At 44.7% G+C, this 22,765-nt stretch overlaps 1 protein-coding gene across 3 annotated transcripts in view; it reads left to right on the forward strand.

The window, feature by feature from the left end:
* Window positions 1-20,372, forward strand: part of fbxo30a (F-box protein 30a) — a 41,601-nt gene extending 21,229 nt beyond the window's left edge. For 2 of the 3 annotated variants that reach the window (XM_059982241.1, XM_059982240.1), the window contains exons 2-3: window positions 2,203-4,318; window positions 17,702-20,372. In XM_059982241.1, the coding sequence (XP_059838224.1) occupies window positions 2,219-4,318; window positions 17,702-17,905 (2,304 nt within the window). In that variant the 5' untranslated portion in view covers window positions 2,203-2,218 and the 3' untranslated portion in view covers window positions 17,906-20,372. The remainder of the gene's footprint in view (window positions 1-2,202; window positions 4,319-17,701) is intronic. The other variant, XM_059982242.1, reaches the window with a different exon arrangement.
* The last annotated feature ends 2,393 nt before the right edge of the window (window positions 20,373-22,765 follow it).

A 22,765-nucleotide genomic window follows, 5' to 3' on the forward strand; every position in this document is an offset into this window, starting at 1 on the left:
CCAGCTGACTATGGCCAGCTCTGCTTGTGTGTTTTCCGATTGCAAATTCAGTTTTCATTTCTATAGAATCATTAGCTTAGTGAAAGTATCCCAGGGGACTCCACAACATGCAATCAAGCAAAATTTAAAACCAGGTCACAATGGGCACAGTGGGTAAGTGGCGAGAAACCCGGTAAATTAGATATTTGCAGAGCGATGGACTTATTCACAGAACATGGATGTGTAACAGACAGTGGAGAAGGGAGGGAAACTCGGGATGTCAGAGGCCAAAGTTGTAGGGGGTGTCTTAGGTTTAAGGTGAGGAGTAAGAGGATTAGAGGGGACATGAAGTTTTTTTTTCACCCAGAGGTTGGTTACAATGTGAACACTGAAATGGTGGTCAAGTCGGATATTTGGCATAGAAAGCTATGGGCCAAGTGGTGGTGAATGGGACTAGTACAGATGGCAAGGACATGGTGTTTTGTCTCTGCAATCTAACAACTGTATTGGAGGCCCATAACTCTGGCAAGTCATTCTTTACAGTACAAACCTTTGCTTCCTACTCCCTGGTTTAACAGATACCTTATGAGACAGTGTTTACTCTTTTGAGAGGGACCCACATTTGCCTTCATGTTTTATATCCATCTGTATTCAACTCTTCATCTATTTTTATAATTTCTTGCTAGTTTAATCTAATTTTTTTCACCATTATCATTTTCTTGGACATCTTTTGGGAAATCTGGAAAGGCTCCCAATGTCAGGTCCGAAGCAAGAAAAGAGGAATAACCAACAAAACAGTGAACAAAGTTTACAATGCATTGGCCTTTCCTTTGCTCATCCCAGCCCCTCCCACTGGGCATAGGAAAGGACTCAACATTGTAAAGGCAGAGGTGAAAGGTGAGAAAGAGATTAAAGTAGTTGGCAGTAAATGTACAGCATGGGAGATGGAAAGAGGTTAAATCAATTTTATTATGAACATATTAGGGATATTATTGACCAAACAACGCTGTTTGTATCATCCACTTAGGTAATAAGGAAGGTGGTGGGTCACAGGCTGAGAAATCAGTTAAAGGCTTCTGTCACTATTCCATCCCAAAGCCTCAAAACAGGGTGGCACAGTAGCATAATGATTAGCATAACAATTCACAGAGCTAGTGATTGGAGTTCAGTTTCTGCCACTGTCTGTAAAGAGTTTGTACGTTCTCTCCATGACCACCTGGGTTTCCTCTGGGTGCTCAGGTTTCCTCCCAAAGACGGAGGATTAGGGTTAGTGAATTATGCTATCTTCACCCCAGAAGCGTGGTGACGCTTGTGGGCTGTGTCCCCAGCACAATCCCTGGACTGTGGTAATGGTGCTAAATGACACATTTTCACGTGCATGTAGCAAATAAAGCTAATGTTTCTTCCTTTCAAAACACTTTATAGCTTATAAGTATTTATGGGAGTCTTGTCATATTGAAAGAAAAATCAGCAGGCGATTTATTCATAGACCTGCGCATGTGCAGTAATTAATGAGTTACTGACTGTGATCTGTTTCTGTGATATGATTGAGAGAAACATTGGTCAGGGTGCCAGGGGTAGTTTTCCTCCCTCTCCTCTCCCAAGAGATCATTAATGCTGAGATGGACCTTTAATATCTTATTTGAGATGCAGCATTTCCAATAATTACCCATTGAAGACACTCACAGGGGGTTGTGTGTGTTTGGCTGACCCTACAGCTATTTGAATTTGGTGAGAGTGCTGGTAACTGAGCAGGTGGGGTCCAAACAGTATCAGGAGAGATAATCCCATCACACCTGCATTGGCAGAATGGTCACCTCCAGTTCCCCTGAACCATATGTTTCTATTGAAATGGTTTTAACGTTACTGACGCTGATTTGTGATTCATGGGCAGCACAGTAGCACGGCAGCTAGCATAACGTATTACAGCGCCAGCAATGGGGGATCGACTCTGCCACTGTTCATGAGGAGTCTGTATGTTCTCCCTGTGACCATGTGGCTTTTTACCCACACACCAGAGAGGTAGGGGTTAGTAATACGCCAACCGCCATGCAAGGTTGGCACTGGAAGCATGGCGACACCTATAGGCTGTCCCAGTATATCTGCGGATTGTTAGTGGTTGACGCAAAATGACGCATTTCACTGTATGTTTTGATGTACATGTGACTAATAAAGCTAACTCTAGTTTTATTAATATTTGTTCAATCAAATGTCTGCATACAGGGCTGGAGTGGATACAATGGAACAACACCTGCACTGCTTAAACTGTGTAAGCCGGCGCTGTATGGTCCGGCTGGAGGAGAACGTGTCCTGCGACCTGATTGGCTGCCCCTTGGTATGTGGTGCGGTCTTCCATTCCTGCAAAGCAAGTGAACACCGCCTACTGTGCCCCCTCGAGCGGGTACCATGCCTTAACAGTGAGTTTGGCTGCCCGTTCATCATTGCACGGAACAAGCTCGGCGAGCACCTGGAGCTCTGCCCCGCTAGTGTCGTCTGCTGCACGATGGAGTGGAATCGCTGGCCAGTCAGCTACGCTGACCGCAAGTCGTATGAGAGCCTGAGCAAAGACTGCGATGGGGTAGAGCAGCTGGATATGGCATTGGCCCTTCAGGACCAGAGGATGCTGCTGGAATCACTCAAAGTGGTAACTACTGCCTCAAACACAGCTGCTAAACCATTCCGAAATGTGGAGCAGGCTCCTGTTGTCCCAGGGTTGAGGGATGAAGCTCCCTCCAGCAGCTTGCTGTCTGCCAATGAAGAGGCCTACAGTGAACTGTATCGGGCAACAGTTGAAACCACAAGGACTTTAGCAGTGGCCCTTGACCTCTTGAACAACGCTGCTAAAGAGCCGGAAGAGTCGGTGAACAGTCAATTGCCTGAGGAGTGGGCTGAAAGAGATGGAGATGTTCAGGCTGCTGAGGAGGAACGAGAGGATAGTGATCTCCAAAGAACTGTTGCAGGAAGAGGAGCAGAGGGTAGCACAGAGCATGGATCTGTGGTGGGGGGTCTGCCGTGGAGAGACTGGGGTTTGTATGTGGAGGAGAATGGGCTTCATGCATTGTCGGGCATGGTGACTGGAGCAGATGAAGGAGGTGGATGCATTCAGGTAAAGACAAGTTCCTTGTGCAATGGTTTCCACGAGGCAGAAGTGGATACTTCCATGTTGGATCCACAGGAAATCGACTCGTATGATAATGACCAGCCAGCAGAAGAGGTGATGAATGGCTCATATCATGTAAATGACATTGACGATGGTGGCAGCCCTTCGGAACCTGATCACTTCTTGCCTGTGTTCGCACAGCTGCTGACTGTGGAGAGCTTGTTGAATGCGGACCGTCTCCAGGAGGGGCCCCTGCTTTCTGATGCTTGTGGAGTGGGAAGGATAGCTGGTAGGTGTGGGGAGCGTCAGGTGTTGAAAAATGCCACCACATTCAAGCTGTTTGAAGGACACAATGGTCGTCGGGCATACCTGGGTGATGCAAATTGGTACAGAAGGAAAATGGAAAGCAAAGCAGTGGATACGTCGGATTTGGAGGTAGATGATGACCCTCTGGAACTTCAGGGGATTGACCTGATCACTGCTGCTTTGTTGTTCTGCTTGGGAGACTCTCCTAGTGGTAGAGGGATTTCAGACAGCCGCAGTGTTGACGGAAGCCACATTGATTTGGGCACGCAGACTTTCTCCTTTCCAGCAGCCATTTTAGCTACCAATACCATGGTGGGAGAGATTGCTTCAGCATCTGCATGCGACCACGCAAACCCTCAGCTGTCCAACCCGAGCCCCTTCCAGACCCTTGGGCTGGACCTAGTCCTGGAATGTGTGACCAGGCACCAGAGCAAGCAGCGGTCCATGTTCACTTTTGTGTGTGGTCAGTTCTTCAGGAGAGACGAGTTCCCGTCACACTTCAAGAATGTGCACGGGGACATTCACGCTGGCCTTAATGGCTGGTTAGAACACAGATGCCCTTTGGCCTATTATGGCTGCACCTACTCTCAGAGGCGTTTCTGTCCTTCCACTCAGGGCTCTAGAGTCATTCACGACCGGCACCTGAAATCCTTTGGAATCCAGCCGTGTGTGCCATCCATTTTGTTGGACACACCAGAGTGTCGGACTCCCAGCACAGGATTGGCAGTGGATCAACTGAGCAGACTGCCCTTTGAGATTTTGCAGCACATAGCTGGATTTCTAGATGGGTTCAGTTTGTCTCAGCTCTCAGAAGTTTCACATTTAATGAGGGACGTGTGCGGGAGTCTGCTGCAGGTCCGGGGAATGGTTCTGCTACTCTGGGAAAAGAGGCACAACGTTCATGGACATACTTCTTGGAAAACAAAAGGCAAGGTTTGTGATCTTTGTTTTCAGTTTTCCTCTTTTTCAGATGTGTGTAAGCTATTTAAAATCTGCTTCAGGAACAGAGACCATGAGATGCAGGAGCAGACTTAAGCCATCAAGTTTGCACCACATTCCATCAAGGCTGATTTATTACCCCTCTCAACTCCATTCTCCTGTCTTCTCACCATGACTTTGAAGCCCTTATTAATCAAGACCCTATCAGCCTCCGCTTTAAATATACCCAGTGATTTGGTCTTTACAGCCGTCTGTTTCAATTAATTCCACAGATTCACCACAAAACTTTAACTATCTTGCTCAATGGGAGTAGGTTGATGTGGTTAAAAAAGGTCTCTCCTTTCAGATCAGTGCATGAAAAATAATTAAGGTAATTTGCAGCCTTTGTCAATGTCACTTTGCTAAATATACTTAAAAGTCAGAATTGTCTCGGAAGCCTTTTGCAGAAGGATTGTTGTCTATTTTAAGTTGGGTGACCTGCAAGGGTTGTGCAACAAAACTAGCTTAAGTGTTGTTCAACAAACAGGGTCAAAATTTATTCCATCATCCTTGGAGTTCCCGTCACACTTTAAGAACATGCATGATAACATTCATGATGACCTCAGTAGCCGGTTCGAACACAGATGCCCTTCAATTTGCTGCAATACAGATATTGCCCGTACCTTGTCTCTCCACTGAATTTTGGTTTGCCTTTGAGTGAAGGGGATTGCTCTGTTAACTAACATTGGTGGTTTAAATGACTGGCTGTAATAAGAAAGCAGAAAATATGAAGATAATTGAGTCTTGACCAATGTACTGACATGTAAGTAAGTTCTGAAATTATGATTGACATCTGGCTATCGATCTTCCTTTAAGTTGGTTATGACTCCAGTCAGGGCAGAATGGGCACTTTGATCCACATTGACTTTAGTTCTACGTGGGCTGCTTGTAGCCTCAGAATAGAAGGAAGTCCCTTTAGATCAGCGATGAGGAAACATTTGGTGGTTGGTGAATCTGTGGAATTCATTGTCACAGATGGCTGTGGAGGCCCAAGTCATTGTGTATATTTAAAACAGAGGTTGATAGGTTCTTGATTAATGAAGGAGTCAAAGATTACAGAGAGAAGGCAGGAGATGGGGTTGAGTGAAAAAATTAATCAGCCATGATAAAATGGAGCAGATTCAATGGGCCAAATGGCCTAATTCTGCTCCTAAATCGTATAGTGTTATTGTTTTATAGGTTTGTATTCTTTCTAGTTAAATGGTCTTTCTACACAGACTGCCTAAAACAATAGTGATCCTTGTCAACCTGTTGCAATTGTGTTTTGTACTTTTTTATAACTAAAATGTTACTTGCCTTTTTTGTGAAGCTCTTACTGCATTGACGCAGTTGAGAACACTGGGTCTTACTGGAAACGTAGCAGTCTGGTAACAAAACTTTCTTTTAAATGGTGCTAATCTGCTAACAATTTCAAAGCAATGTGTTTTGACTCAAGTCTCCAGAAATTGTTGCTCGCCTTATCTCCCCCTTGTGCTTTTTTCAAAATATCACACATTAATTGGCATTAAACAATCACAGAAAGTCAAGGCTGAGTCATGAAAGAATTGTTGTTTTAGTGTATAATTTGTTGTCAATCAACATGAGCAGCTTTTAAATGGAGGTTGTACCCTTGACGATAGTTGATTTGCTTTGGCAGATTTTCAAAAAAGGCTTGTTTTGCTGGCTTTTCCTTTATTTAATCTTTACCTTTTTAGGTAGACTATAATTCTTTATTTCTCAGTTTATTTTCCTTTATCGTACTTCATTCCATTTGGTTGAAGAGATATGCTGTTTATCCGGCTATTTTTTTTGTGGTCTCAGGCCTCACCCTTCACTAGTTTCACTGGCATTTCCAACAAATTATGTTGCAGAGGACAACCATAACCTATGTTTTTTTCCTGTAATATAATGCCCTCTCATATTATCCATTGCTGCCATTGGAAAAAGACACTGGCTTTTCACTCTATTTATACCCTTTTATCATCTTATACATGCCTATTGCCTCTCAACCTCCTTTGCTCCATAAGATGTGCTTTCTAGTCCAGATAATGATGGATTTTAATAGATTGCTGTGATCCATTGTTGAAGAAAGATGGAGAGATGTTGCAGACTATATGTCAGAACCCTGAAGGGTGTCAGGAACAGAGGCATCAATGTTTAAAAGTGATGAGAAATGATAAGGGAGCAGTTAGAATAGTAAATGGGTCACTGAGCTTCATAAATAAAGGAATAGATTAAAAACTGTGACAAAACGTAACTAGAACATTGTCCAGTTCCGATCCATACGCTCGAAGAAAGATGTAAGATATAAAACTGAAGAACTGATTAATTTAGTTACAAGGTTCAGACTAACTGAAGTTCTTTTATATTAAAGTTTGCTGCACCTATATAGTTAGAATCCATCTGGAAAATTGAGGTGCATCATAAATATATTTTTATTTAGAGGTCGCAGGCCCTTGCAGCACAAAGAGCCCACACTGCCAGTTATACCCATGTGGCCAATAATCTGCTAACTCGTACATATTTGGAACGTGGGTAAAACCCACACAGTTACGGGGAGAACATACAAACTCCTTACAGACTGGCAGGAAATGATTCCGGGTTGCTGGCACTGTAATTGCATTACACTAACTGCTATGTTATTGTGCTGTGTTTTTTAGACAACAGTACAGTGCAGGACATAAAAAAAAATACTAGAATTTACAAAAAAAATATATATCCTGTGATCAATCTCATGTATGGTCCCATAGCCGCACCCCTAATATTCCTCCCCCTATGCCAACGCACACACAATGACAGAGGGACTCAGCAGATCAGGCAGCGTCTGTAGAGAGGAATAGAAAGTCAACGTTTTGGGCCAACACCCTTCATCAGGACTTCCCGTTCTTCACCTTCCCCTCCCTTGGGCACTTCACAACATGGTATCTGCAATTTCACAAATGCACGTAACTGATAAATAATGAATATGCACTCTTCTGGGACCAGGATTCAAGATCTTGAATAGCTTCATTTCACAAGCTGTGGATTTACAGTGCAGTCAGTCCATGCCCTCTGTGTTGAGCGTGCTGCTGTGTGTCACATTACTTAAACCTTTAATATTAGTAACCTGAATGGGCCAGGGGCTGACCACCTAACTGTCAGAGCTCAGACTATTGTCCACCAACTAATGGGGCAAGAGCTGCAGGAAACCTAGAGATTGGTGCAGGCGATATCTGGAAAGGAAATGGTTTAGAGTACGGCATCATAGACAACAGACTAGTCAAATTAAAGTTGAGTTTGTAATAGAACACTACAGCACAGAAATAGGCCCTGTGCCCTATCCTGTCTCTGCTGAACTGTTATTCTGCACAGTCCCAGTGACCTGCACCAGGACCGTAGCCCTCCATACCCCTCCCATCCATGTACAAAAAAGTGGGTGTATTTTGCATGTCAAGTGAATAGTCCCACCAGGAACCAGGCTGAATGTTGTGAGGTGAAGTAAGCAATGGAAGACTATGAGAACAGAATGCTAGTTAACAGTGAGAACTTGAGTCTTCAGTAGGCAATGAATAGGAAGAGGGTGTGTCTGATTAGAGATAAAGTGGGACTGTAGCGGTGTGCTACAAGCAGCGCTAAAATTACGACACGGAGTCGGTAGCTGCAGTCGAAGGAAAAACTTTATTCGAAAACTTCAGCCTCACTTTTAAGCCTCTGTCAACCGGCCCCCCATGGCGAAGAGGCTCCAAAGCTCTGTGCTCGCAAACCCCCGTAGGCTATCTAATTGTGAGTCGGTTCGGATACGCTAGGAAATGAGGCGCTACATAACCCCCCCCCAGAACCGGCGATACACCCCCCAATGTCCACAGCCTGGGCCAGAACCTGCTTGGGAGGTCGGCCTCTGCGCCGAGGCGCCGGAAACTCGGCCGGTTGCGCCAGGTCCACATGGGCCGGCTTGAGGCGGTCCACCGTGAAAACCTCCTCCTTCCCCCCAACGTCCAGCACGAACGTGGACCCGTTGTTCCGGAGCACCGTAAACGGCCCCTCGTATGGCCGCTGCAGCGGTGGCCGATGCCCGCCCCTTCGTACAAACACAAACTTACAGTTCCGTAGGTCTTTGGGTACGCAGGTCGGGTGCCGCCCATGCTGTGAAGTGGGTATGGGGGCCAGGTTACCGAGCTTCTCGCGAAGTCTGCCCAGGACTGCAGCGGGTTCTTCCTCTTGCCCCCTCGGGGCTGGTAGGAACTCCCCGGGGACGGCCAGGGGCGAGCCGTATACCACCTCGGCCGACGAAGCGTGCAGGTCGTCCTTGGGCGCTGTGCGGATGCCGAGAAGGACCCAGGGAAGCTCGTCCGCCCAGTTGGCTCCCCGCAGGCGGGCCATGAGGGCCGACTTCAGGTGACGGTGGAAACGCTCCACTAGCCCGTTCGACTGTGGGTGGTAGGCAGTGGTGTGGTGCAGCTGAGTCCCCAAAAGGCTGGCCATAGCTGACCACAGGCTGGAGGTGAACTGGGCGCCTCTGTCGGAGGTAATGTGGGCTGGTACACCAAAGCGGGACATCCAGGTGGCGAGCAGGGCTCGGGTGCAAGATTCGGAGGTGGTGTCGGTGAGCGGGACCGCCTCTGGCCATCTTGTGAACCGGTCCACGATAGTCAGGAGGTAACGCGCTCCGCGCGACACTGGCAGGGGGCCCACGATATCCACATGAATGTGGTCGAAACGCCGGTGGGCGGGATGGAACTGCTGCGGTGGGGCTTTGGTGTGCCGCTGAACCTTGGCCGTCTGGCAGTGCATGCACGTTCTGGCCCATTCACTGACCTGTTTGCGGAGACCGTGCCAAACGAACCTGCTGGAAACCAGCCGGACAGTTGTCCGGATGGAGGGATGCGCCAAGTTATGAATGGAGTCGAAAACACGTCGCCGCCAGGCTGCGGGGACGACCGGACGGGGCCGGCCGGTGGCGACGTCACAGAGTAGGGTCCTCTCACCTGGGCCCACGGGGAAGTCCTGGAGCTGCAAACCAGAGACCGCAGTCCTGTAACTCGGAATCTCCTCATCTACCTGCTGTGCCTCTGCCAGTGCCTCAAAGTCTACCCCTTGGGAAAGGGCATGAACGGTAGGGCGAGAGAGCGCATCCGCCACGACATTGTCCTTACCCGAGACGTGCCGGACATCCGTTGTGTATTCAGAGATGTAGGACAGGTGGCGTTGCTGGCGGGATGACCAGGGGTCGGATGCTTTTGTAAACGCAAAGGTAAGCGGTTTGTGGTCCGTGAACGCGGTGAAGGGCCGACCTTCTAGGAAGTACCTGAAATGCCGGATTGCCAGGTAGAGCGCCAACAGTTCCCGGTCAAAAGCACTGTACTTGAGCTCGGGTGGCCGCAGGTGTTTGCTGAAAAACGCCAGGGGTTGCCAGCGACCTGCGATGAGCTGCTCCAGCACCCCACCGACTGCCGTGTTTGATGCGTCCACTGTGAGGGCGGTAGGGGTGTCCATTCTGGGATGTACTAGCATTGCGGCGTCAGCCAAAGCTTCCTTCGTTTGAACGAAAGCGGCGGCGGACTCCTCGTCCCAGGTAATGTTCTTGCTCGGACCCGACATCAGGGCGAACAGGGGGCGCATGATCCGGGCAGCTGAAGGGAGGAAGCGGCGGTAGAAATTGACCATACCTACGAATTCCTGAAGGCCTTTGATCGTGGTGGGTCGGGGGAAGTGGCGGACCGCATCTACCTTAGCGGGCAGAGGGGTTGCCCCGTCTTTAGTAATCCTGTGGCCCAGGAAGTCAATGGTATCAAGTCCGAACTGGCATTTGGCAGGGTTGATTGTAAGACCGTACTCACTCAGTCGGGCGCAGAGTTGACGGAGGTGGGACAGATGCTGCTGACGACTGCCGCTGGCTATGAGGATGTCATCCAAATAGATGAACGCGAAGTCCAGGTCCCGTCCCACCGCGTCCATTAACCGCTGGAACGTCTGTGCGGCATTCTTCAGGCCGAACGGCATGCGGAGGAACTCGAAGAGGCCAAACGGGGTGATGAGAGCCGTTTTGGGGACGTCGTCAGGATGCATCGGGATTTGATGGTACCCTCGGACAAGGTCGACCTTGGAGAAGATCCGGGTGCCGTGCAGGTTTGCCGCAAAGTCCTGAATGTGCGGCACAGGGTAGCGGTCCGGTGTGGTAGCCTCGTTCAGCCTGCGGTAGTCGCCGCACGGTCTCCAGCCCCCCGTCGCTTTGGGCACCATGTGCAGGGGGGAAGCCCAGGGGCTGTCGGACCGCCGGATGATCCCCAATTCCTCCATTCTCTGGAACTCCTCCTTCGCCAGTCGGAGCTTGTCCGGGGGAAGCCGCCGAGCACGGGCATGGAGGGGTGGTCCCTGTGTCGGGATGTGGTGCTGTACGCCGTGCCTGGGCATGGCTGCTGTGAACTGCGGTGCCAGAACCGATGGGAACTCCGCCAGGACCCTGGTGAAATCGTTGTCGGACAGCGTGATGGAGCCGAGGTGAGGGGCTGGCAACTGGGCCGCGCCCAGGGAGAACGTCTGAAAGGTCTCGGCGTGTACCAGTCTCTTCCTGGGCAGGTCAACCAGCAGGCCGTGAGCTCGCAAAAAATCCGCACCCAGAAGCGGTTGGGCTACGGCGGCCAGTGTGAAGTCCCACGTGAACTGGCTGGGGCCGAACAGTAGCTGCACCTGACGGGTGCCATAGGTCCTTACTGTGCTGCCATTCACGGCCCTCAGGGGGGGACCCGGTGCCCTGCTGCGGGTGTCGTAACTCGTCGGAGGTAAAACGCTGATCTCAGCCCCAGTATCGACCAAAAACCGGCGTCCCGACCTTCTATCCCACACATACAGGAGGCTATCCCGATGGCCAGCCGCCGTAGCCATCAGCGGCGGCTGGCCCTGGCGTTTCCCGGGAACTTGCAGGGCGGGCGGCAACGGCGGGCTTCCGCGCCCCACCGCTGGTGGTAGAAGCACCAGTGGTCATTGGGCCGGGGGTTAGTGGGCTCTGCGGCCGGGCCTGGACTGGTTTGCTGCCGGGAGCGTGGCTGGGAGATCTGTGCGATGGACGCCCCGCTCACCTTTTTGGCGTTCCACAGCAAGTCCGCCCGGGCTGCCACCTTCCGGGGGTCACTGAAATCCGCGTCGGACAGCAGCAGGCGTATGTCCTCGGGCAGCTACTCCAGGAATGCCTGCTCAAACATGAGGCCTGTGTGTCCCTCGGCCAGAGACAACATCTCGTTCATTAAAGCCGATGGAGGTCTGTTGCCCAAGCCATCCAGGTGCAGTAAACGGGCAGCCCGCTCGCGCCGTGAGAGTCCGAAAGTCCTGAGGAGCAGGGCTTTGAATTCCGTGTACTTGCCGTCTGCCGGGGGCGACTGTACGAACTCCGCAACCTGGGCAGCTGTGTCCTGGTCGAGGGAGCCCACCACGTAGTAGTAGCGGGTGTCTTCTGAGGTGATCCGGCGAACGTGGAATTGTGCTTCGGCTTGCTGGAACCATAGGTCCGGGCGCTGTGTCCAGAAACCCGGCAGTTTCAACGAAACCGCATGAACAGAGGCGGCGTCGGTCATTTCTGGTCCAAAAATCGTTTGGACTGTCGGGGTCACCAATTGTAGCGGTGTGCTACAAGCAGCGCTAAAATTACGACACGGAGTCGGTAGCTGCAGTCGAAGGAAAAACTTTATTCGAAAACTTCAGCCTCACTTTTAAGCCTCTGTCAACCGGCCCCCCATGGCGAAGAGGCTCCAAAGCTCTGTGCTCGCAAACCCCCGTAGGCTATCTAATTGTGAGTCGGTTCGGATACGCTAGGAAATGAGGCGCTACAGGACCATGGAGGATGAGGCTGTGACTGCGATAGCTGAAATATTTTGTATTGCTCTTCATTGGGCAAGAGAATGCTTTCCAAATCTCAGTTGAGGGCCAGTTGGTTGAACTAATGGATGTGGTGAAACTTAAGCTCATGGAATTAAACAACTGGCTGTGTTCTAAAGAAAACTAACATATGTTCAAACTAAATTGAGGTTGAATTTTTATTAATAGGGGAGGTTAATAAATACAATAGTCATACAGAATGGCAACAATGAGGTATCCATCCATATTAATCCATCTTCTAGCACTTAACTATAGCCTACAGGTAATTCAAGTGTTTATTGAAACATATATTAAATGTAGCCAGTAACTCTGCACCTCCCTCTCTGGCAGTGCATTCCAGGTACTCATTAGGTGATAGAACATCTCTGATCTCTGACCTCTGATCTCTTAACTCCTTACCCTTTGTATTCATCTCTCGTTGATGATGAGATTATCAGAAGGGATTTCCTGTATTTAAATCAAAGGCTGGTGAATAAACTAAGTGGTGACAATGGAGAGGAAATTGGTTTAGGATGAAGGTCATGTCAAATGGGGTTTTTGTTTAGAGGGAAGGTGTACCCTATGGGTCAATGTAGGTTTCACTGGTTTTGGTTGTATGTGATGATTTGGAGTTGTGTGTACAGGATGAAATTAGAATCTATGGAGTTTGTATGTTTTCCATGTCACTGTGTGGGCTTCCTCTGGAGGCTCTTGTTTCCTCCCACATGTACTAGTTAGTGGACGAAATTGTGTAGTGCAGCTTGTTGGGCTAGAAGGACCTGTTACTGTGCTGTATCTCTAAATAAATGAAATCCAAGACATTAAACTTGGAAGAGTGCTAACCTGAAGAAAATATTAGGATGCTGGTAGAAAGGGCAAATAAATAAAGTTAGATATTAATGGAGGGAAGTCATCCATTATTATAGAAAGCTGGAGAGATGTTGCAGACTAGATGGCAGAACCCTGAAGGGTGTTAGAAGCAGAGGCATAAATGTGCCTAAATGTTTATAAGTATTAAGAAATGATGAGGGAGCAGTTAGAATAGTAAATAGATTATTTTGCATAGGTTCCTTCTTTAGGTTAGAAGGTTGACACAATGTTGTGGGCTGAATGGCCTTTACTGTGCTGTACTATTCTGTTATAATACTGAGTTTCATAGACATGTACTAACAAACCTTTATAAAATGTATTTGAAGCATTGTATGTTTCTGGTCCATATGCTAAAAGAAGCTGTGAAGATGTAAAAGAATGCAAGAAAGATTTATTAAGAACGATGAGTTTAGTTATAGTGAAGCTAGTTTCTTTTAGAGTAAGGTTTACTGGAATTTTCTGGATGGAATCCATCAGTTAAGAGGCACGTCATAATTCTGGAGATACAGCATAGTAACTGGCCCTCTGTACAACACTGTTACGCCCATGTCACCAATTAAGCTTCTAACCCGTATGTCATTGGAATGTGGAAGGAAATCAGGAAACCTTCTGGGTCATGTGGAGAACGGACAGCAGCGTGAATTGTAAAGATTGCACGACTGCTGTGCTACTGTTTGGAATAGTTCAGTATTGAGGAGTTGTCTCTGTGGTTCATGGGCCAGCAGATAAAGATTGAAAGTGACAAGCAAAGGATACAGAGAAAACATGTGGAAGCTTTTTAAAAACTTAGGACGCTGCCTGGAAGTTTGATGGAAACAGACCCGGGGCTTTCAAAAAGGAATTGAGTTACACTGAGAAAATAATTTTGTGTTGGTGGGAAAGAGTGTGGGAGGATGGAACAAATTGGAGTCCTCAGTGGAGAGCTGGTGTGGGCTGCACTTGACTGTTGCTTACAATCCAGATCCATCAATGTTCCCATCTGTTCTCAATTTCACATCCGTGCAGTATTATCTGGAATGACCTCCCAATCTTGGGACCCAGTTCCTCAGTCTATCCAGTTCTAAATGTTGTATGGTAACTAATTGCATTATTAAGAGCCTTTAGTAAAATAATCAAAGCCTATGCCAGTTAGTATTAGCCACTGCTGTACAAATGGTATTCTCTGTTCATTTAAGTCTTCTATTCATAACCTTTTACTGAAATAATAAAATGAAAAGGACTTGCACTCAGAGGCCACTTTATTAGGTACACTTCTTAAATGCAAATATCTAATCAGCCAATCACGGGGCAGCAACTCAATGCATTAAAGCATGCAGACACGGTCAAGAGGTTCATTTGTTGTTCAGAACAAATATCAGAATGGGGAAGAAATTTAATCTGTGATTTTAAGCATAGAATGATTGTTGGTGCCAGATGGGGTGGTTTGAATATCTCAGAAACTGTTGATCTTCTGGGATTTTCATGCACAACAGCCTTTAGAGTTTTCAGAGAATGATGTGAAAAATAAAAGAAATCCAGTGAGTGGCAGTTGTACGGCCGAAAACCCATTATTAATGGGAGAGGTCAGAGGAGAATGACCAGGCTGGTTCAAGCTGACAGGAAGGTGATAGTAACTCAAGTAACCGCATGTTCCAGTAGTGTGGTGCGCAGGAAAGCGACACATGGAACCTTAGAGTGGATGAGCTGCAGCAGCAGAAGAGCACATACATACATATGAGTGCTCGCTTTATTTGTACCTCCTGTACCTAGGAAAGTGGACAGTGAGTGTAGTTGTGATTTTAGAATGAATGAAAATTTAAAAGCTGCAAATACTGGAAATCTGAAATGAAAAGTATTGAAACTAAGATCAGGCAGCATCTGCAGGGAGAGAAAGTTGATGCTTCAGGTCCAAGAACCTTCTCAAAATTTGGAAACGAAAGAGATAACAAGTTGGTTTCCCTGTTTTTAAAAAAAAAACAAGTTAACTTTGTTTCCCATGTCTTGGATGTTAACTTTTACATCTATCTTTTGCCTGCACTCCTTAAACCAATTTGCAATTGATTTTAGAATATACCTAACAAACGCTACATGTCAATATTTTGGGTCCAAGACCCCTAATCAGGACAGGATTCCCTGTTGCTTGACTTGCTGAGTTCCTCCAGCATTTTATGTGCATTGCTTAAGATTTTCAGTATCAGTAGAATCTATTGTGTCTAGCAAAGCTATATACATTCTTTTTTTTAAACTGAACAGTACCCCTCTCCATATACTTTATTACCGGGTGGGTTGAAATCCAGAGGTAACAACCACTGATTTCCTGGGTCTATTGTCCAGTTTCTTTTTCTGAAGGCATGACAGATTTACCCATTCATGTTTAGCAGATGACCAAGTCTCCAAAATGCAACTTCATTTTACTTTCTTCACCACCTGAGCCAGCAGCTAGATTGTGATTTTTTTTAAAAAAAAAAGTATATATATTTAATTAATAGACCAACATGCTCTGAAAATCTCTTCATTCTTACAGCTTTCAAAAAATATGAATGAGGGTTCTGCCATTTCATTTGTAACTAAGTAACTTACAGTACATGAACCATTTGGATGTGTCAACATCTTGTGTGCATTTTATTTCATATAGTAAGGAGTAGGTTCAACCCTGCCTAAAGTCAGCGTGTGCATTGTTTTTTCAAACAAAGCTGTAGCTCTGATATTTTTCTTTCTACAACTTTTATAAATGGTAAGTGCATTTTATGACTTAATACATTTTTATGTAGATAAATGGGTTTATTTTCACAAGCTTTTCACTGTCACAAGGTACTGTGAGAAAGCTTTTCATACAGATCAATTCATTACAAAAATACACCGAGGTCGAACAAGGTAAAACAGTAGCAGCATGCAGATCAGAGTTACAGTACAGAGAGATTGCAGTTCCGGTGGACAGTAAGGTGTAAAGTCACTGTGAAATAGATTGTGAGATTCATACTCCATCTTGTACTACAGAATCAGCAAGAGAGAATCTGTTCTTGAGCTTTCAGGATACACCTTGACCAAGTCCTCATTCAACATTGTTCATTGCCATTCTTCAGTAGACGAGTATAAAGGAGAACAAAATGATTGTTACTCCAGATCTGATACAGCATAAAAACAATAAATCTAAAGAACACAAAATGTAAAAGCTATCCTTTAAAGCACAATCTACAAACAACTGACTGGTTGTATACAAGTTAATATATATTGTATATACATACAGTATGTACTTAAAGTGACATTAGGTGCAGGAGTAGCTAATGTGGATCTACTGGTGGTGGGTGTGTTAAATGGGTGGAGGTGCTGATCAGTCTGATGGCTCGGAGAAGTAACTTTTTGAGTCTGGTGATCCTGTCATGAATGCTGCATAGCCTCTTCCTTGATGGGAGGGAGTGGGACAAACATGAAGGTGTTGAGCTTTACTTACATTAATCTCTTCATATGAGGTGTCAGTCTCAGAATTTAATCTACACATCTTTGATTCCTTGTTCTGCTTCCAATCCAGGTGCGTTCCAATGAGGTGGTTTAAAACGGCTGTGCTCTCGTATCTTGATGCATGAACAAGTAGTCACATAGGTTACAGGCTGAGGGCCAGTGCATGTAGATTGTGCAGGGATTAGATGTGGGTTGATGAGAAATGCTTATTGTGTTAGTGACCAACTATGCTGTTTGTCATCTAGAAAGTGGTGAGGTAATAGACAGTGTTGGTACTCTAATAGACAGTGCTTATGGTCTAATCTAATAGATACCTGTTAGACAGTGGTTGCGTTCTGATGGATGTTGCCTGTTGGGCATTCAGCTCTAATAGGTTGTTGGGCATTGCCTACAGACTGTTAGAGTGGGAAGAGGCAGTTCAGCCCATTAAGTCCATGCTGCACTCTAGTCAAGGAATCCAGTTGGTCCTTTCCCTTGCATTTTCTCTGTAGCTGAGCAATTTATTTTTCTAAAGTGTGGCAAATAGATCAGTTAGTCATAGAGCACAACAACACAGAAACAGGCCCTTTAGCCCATCTAGTCCATGCCCAAGTGTTATTCTGCCTAGTTCCAACAGCCTACCCCTGGACCACACCTATCCATACCCTTCCCATCCATGTACTCATCAAAACGTTTACATTTTGTAATCAAACCTGCATCTGCCACTTTCACTAGCAACTCACTCCACACTTGCACAACCCTCTGAGTGAAGAAGTTCCTTCTCAGGTTCCCCTTAAATATTTCATTTTTCACCCTAAGCCTATGACCTCTAGTTCTAGCTGTATCTTAGTGGGAAAAAACCAGCTTGCATTTACACTATCTATAAGCCTCATAACTAATTCAACCTTTCCCTATAACTCAGGCCATCAAGTCCCAGCAGCATCCTTGTAAATTTTGATTAATAATTATCTGCATTAGTTTGTCAAAAATTTAATTGGATTAATCATACAGATTAAATTTAATAACCTTAGCCTTTTGGATGTTGTGTAGATTGGAAAATATACACTGGAAATGCCAGTTAATATAGTAACTCAGTAAGTCTGCTGTTGAGTTGGAAAGAATATGCAATCTTTTTCTTTCTGTATTAAGTGCCACCTGAAACTACTCACTATTTTCTCTAGGCCAACCCATTTGCGGGACTGTTAATTGTATGGCACTCTGACATGCAACTTTTCTCTCCTACAGGCCTGGCGATTCAGCACTGCCTTTGGCACGGTTAGTGAGTGGAAGTTTGCAGAAATTGCTAGCATGGCCGACCACCTGAAAGACTGTCGCTACAACACAGTGGAGAGGACTGGGGAGGCTGTGCCATTACCCTGCATGTGTGTGACACGGGAGCTCACTAAAGGGGGACGGCCTTTACGTTCCGTCCTGAAAGCAGTTCTCTAATCTCTTTGCTCACTGACAATGTACTGCAAACAATTCTAATCTTAAATATGATCCGTCAACTTTGTATACAACTTATTTTGCTTTGTGAAATTTATTTTTGTAGTACAGTAACCTGTGCTGTTGTAATCAAGGCAATGAAAAGGTCTTGAAAGAAACATTGAACTTATGGACGTTTTGTGAGTGGAAACCTCTCCTTCCTGGAGTCTTCCATTTGTACATACAATTTCCTGCATGGATCTTGCCTTTAAAACCTCTTGCAATTTTATCCCTCCCCTCAGCAATTGTAAACCCTTGTGAATGTCGGACATATGAAGGAGGTACAGTATTTATCGTCATTTTTGTGTCCTGATTTAAATATGGCAACATCAGTTATTTAGCAAGTCAAATATACACTCAGCTCACATAGGAATGATATTCTGGTGTGAGTTACAACTTGAGCATATTGACTTTAGGAATATTGAATTATAGTACAGTGAGCTAGCTTTTGCAAAACACTGTTATACCTCACACTGATCAAAGCTAAGGCAAAGTGCAGTGGATTCATAGTACCTATACAGTTTTGCCACTTTTTGCACTTTAGTTTTAGTCTCATTTTAACTAGCTCACCAAATGGTTAATGGATTCATATCTATATTTTCCCGCTCAGTGGTTCTTGCTCTCCTTGTTAACTTTCTGCCTTTACAAGTATTACCTGTGAAGTTTGACAGTTTGAGAGAAAATGGGCAAGTTTCTTTCAAACTATTATCTGAGGGCTATTTCCAGTCTTCCAACATGAAAGGGCTGTGCTGTGTGAATCTTAAATGACTAATTCCATCATCGAAGAAGCAAAAATCACTTGAAAGAAGGCATAGTACTCAGCTACTAAAGTATTGTCGTTATACTTCTGAATGCATTTCCCTTTGAATTTTTTCTTCAAGAAAAAAATTCTAGATTTTGTTTTGCCCAATTTTGTTTATACATATTGCAAAAAAAAAATCTCCATAAGCCTTGGCATGTGAGACTCCTATTGCACAAGGTGTTGAAATAGCCTCATTTTATCCAAATGCCTTTTCACCCAGGTGGTCTTCAGTGTGTGGGGTGGGGGGGAGGGGTGGAATAGAGAAATGATATAAGGACTACAATGGGTGTTGTGGAAGTCTGTGAATCCAATTTAATGGCTGCTGTACACAAGAGTATTAGTGGCTCTCATTTGTAAAATCTGGATGGCACTGCTCTGTAAAGCTCAGTTCCCTTATAAGCTGCTGCCTTAATTTCTGTAAACACTTTGAGGGAAGTACTGTATGTAGATTGGTGCTAACATTTATTTACCAGCTCTATCTGTGCTCCAGAATACAAGTTTGCACATATTCGGCCAACTTTTGAGAAGGCATTAAGTTACTCTTTATGAACTTCATTTAAATTTTATCTTCGGTTGTTTGCAGGGTGAGGAGATACTATTAATAACAGCATTTATTGCCTGAGCACCTTCATTGAATCATTTATTGATGTGTTCATTAAAAATCTACTTGTTCTTGGTGGTATGACAACTGTCAATAAAATCATGTTGCAGCAAGTACATGTATCTCTTAGAAAAGTCATCCAAATGAAAATGTTCAAAATAATGGCACACAGGTTTGAGCCTGGTCATCTGACCAAAAGGAAGTCAAAGGAATGGATCAAGGCAGAGAAATCTCTTGTAAACTTCATGGAGCCTAGCTTACAGGACCCTGGGGTTGATATGGTAGCTGCCCTCGCAGGTGTCTGATCTTCCAGACGAAGAATACAATGAATTGCTTGAAGAAAAAGACAATGGAATGGAATGCTTGAATTGTGAAATTCTTGTGCATGAGCATGTTTAATTTATGTAATGGTAAAAAGAATGAAATGATTTTTTTGCATTAATACCTGTTTCTCCAATGTGTGTATATTTTATTGCTGCATATTAAAGAATACACTACACATTTTGATCCTTTTTTGATCTCCGAAAGCCCTTGCTTGCAGTTGTGTACACAAGCAATAATTCTATCATTTTGGCTGCCTTGTTTTTTTCATTCATAGCTGCCCAAACCCCCACCCTCTCAATGCACAAGTTGAAAGATTGGTTCAATAACACTGTAATCATATCCATTACCATTTAGTTAAACTTTGCACTGGGTCTACCCATATTTACTATGTTAGTGTGTACACTTTGAATCCCATGTGTCTGAAATATCACCTGAGCCCTTGTGTACTTATCTGCTGTGGGAATAAATGGCATTGAAGAATCACACTAAATTCTCTGATACAATTATGAAAAGTTTAAATTAGCATTTGCGTGAAACTTCACTTTACTACACTCTGAGGTTTGGAATGGCAGGAGTTTCTGCTGAATGAATTCTCCCCAATCTCCTGCTTTTTCAATGCTACACTATGTTGAGCTTTTGTACTAAATGCTGGATTTCATTTTAAACTGCAAGAATTTTAATAAAAGTGTCATTTTTATTAACCACTGAAAGCCTCTTTGTAGATTTGTATAACAGAGCTTGCATGAGCATTAAAGCATGGAATATTACAAATAAGCAGCAAGCCAGACAGCATCTGTAGAGATATACAGAATAATTCTTCATGTTGATCTTTCTGTAACACTGATTTTATTTAGAGATACAGCACGGTAGCAGGCCACAAACCCAGTTGTACCTATGTGACCAATTAACCTACTAATCCGTATGCCTTTGGAATGTGGGAGAAGACTGGCACTCCCAGAGTAAACCCACATGGTCACATAGAGAATGTACAGACAGCGGCAGAATTGAACCCAGTGGCTGGTACTGTACTAGTGTTTACCATACAGTCCCAAATCCAATGATTTAAGAATTTGTAGATAAATAATACCTAATTTGGCCTAAGCTATCAATTATAGTATTCAATAAAAATGGCAATGTTGCATATTCAAAACAATCAGTTAGTCTACAACAGAGCCAAGCATTAAGCGCCTTTGGTGGAGAGTTTATCATTTTACTCACAATTCTATGCTGATAGAAATTGTCCAATATGCACATGCCTCAATATGGCCAAATATCCTTTAGTACCAGTAATTTGGTGAATGTTCCATTAATTAGTTCTGAATTCACCCTGACTTCATGCTGACTTTCAGCCATTTTGATCAGTAACTAGAAGATGTTTCAAATAGGAAGCATTGTGTAATTAACCCTAATAACTAAACTCAAAGCTTCCTCAGGGCAAGTTAGAAATACATATCTATTTTCTCAGGAAGCAGCTGAGTTTTCCCAAGTGCCAGCTGAAGGTAGCTGTGAATTAATTGCTTCACATCTTTGCTACATTAAATAACTCTGAAAGGCAGTAATTTTTATTTTCAGCTGTAAGAACATAGAACAGTACAGGGTCTTTGGCCCACAATATTGTGTTGACTTTTTGACCTAATCTAAGACCAATGTAACTATTCCATCCCACATAGTTCTGCATTTTCTTTTATCCATGTATAGGGGAAATGTCAGAGTTACCGTAGGCTTTTTATACAGGGAGAGGTGGGTGCGTGGAACACGTTGTCGTGGGGGGTGGTGTAGTAGAAGCAGATACAGTACTTAAAAAGAGTATTTACACCCTTTGGAAATTTTCATGTTTTATTGTTTTACAACGTTGAATCACAGTTTGTCTTTTTTGACACTGATCAACAGAAAAGACTTCTGTGTTGAAAACATTTCTATAAATTAACTTTATTACAATTATTAAATAAAATCATTGATTGCATAATTACCATTTCAAATTAATATTTAATAGATGCATCTTCGGCAGCAATTGAAGCCTTAAGTATGCTTGGATAGGTCTCAATTTTCCCCCATATTTTAAATAAAACTGCTCAAACTCTGTCGGGTTGCACGAGGATCGTGAGTGAACAGCCCTTTTCAAGTCCAGGCACAAATTCTCAATTCGACTGAGGTCTGAACTCTGATTTGGTCACTCCAGGACATTAACTTCATTGTTTTTAAGCCATTCCTGTGCAGTTTTTGCTTTATGCTTGGGGTCATTGTCTTGCTGGAAAACAAATCTTTTCCAAAGTTGCAATTCTCTTGCAGACGGCATCAGGTTTTCCTCCAGGATTTCCCTGTATTTTGCTGTATTCATTTTACCCTCTACCTTCACAAGCCTTGCAGGACCTCCTGCAGTGAAGCATCCCCACAGCTGTGTGTTTTTGACGACGTGTGGTATTTGGCTTACACCAAACATTGCATTTAGTCTGTTGACCAAAAAGCTCAATTTTGATTTCATCAGACCATACAACCTTCTTCCAGCTGACTTCAGAGTCTCCCACATATCTCTGGCAAGCTCTAGCTGAGATTTAATGCGAGTTTTTTTCAATAATTGCTTTCTCTTTGCTACTTTCCCATAAAGCTGCGACTGGTGAATCACTCGGGCGACAGTTGTTGTATGCACAGTCTCTCCCATCTCAGCCACTGAAGCTTGTAACTCCTCCAGAGCTGTCTTAGGTATCTTGGTGGCCTCCCTCACTAGCCCCTTGCATGGTCACTCAGATTTTGAGGGTGACCTGCTCTAGGCAGGTTTACAGGTGTGACCTTTTTTCCATTTCCTGCTGTTCGACTGAGCTGTACTCCAAGGGATATTCGGTGACTTGGAAATTTTCTTGTATTCATCTCCTGACTTGTGCTTTTCATTAACCTTTTTGAAGAGTTGCCTGGAGTGTTCTTTCGCCAGGATACTGCCTCACCAGCAGTTGGACCTTCCAATACAAGTGTACTTTTACTGCAAACAATTGAAACACCTTGACTGCACACAGGTGATCTCCATTTGACTAATTATGTGACTTCCAAAACCAATTGGCTGCACCAGTGATGATTTGGTGTGTCATATTAAAGGAGGCGAATG

Source organism: Hypanus sabinus, chromosome 10 (genome assembly GCF_030144855.1).
Source record: "Hypanus sabinus isolate sHypSab1 chromosome 10, sHypSab1.hap1, whole genome shotgun sequence".
Classification (NCBI taxonomy): Eukaryota; Metazoa; Chordata; class Chondrichthyes; order Myliobatiformes; family Dasyatidae; genus Hypanus; species Hypanus sabinus.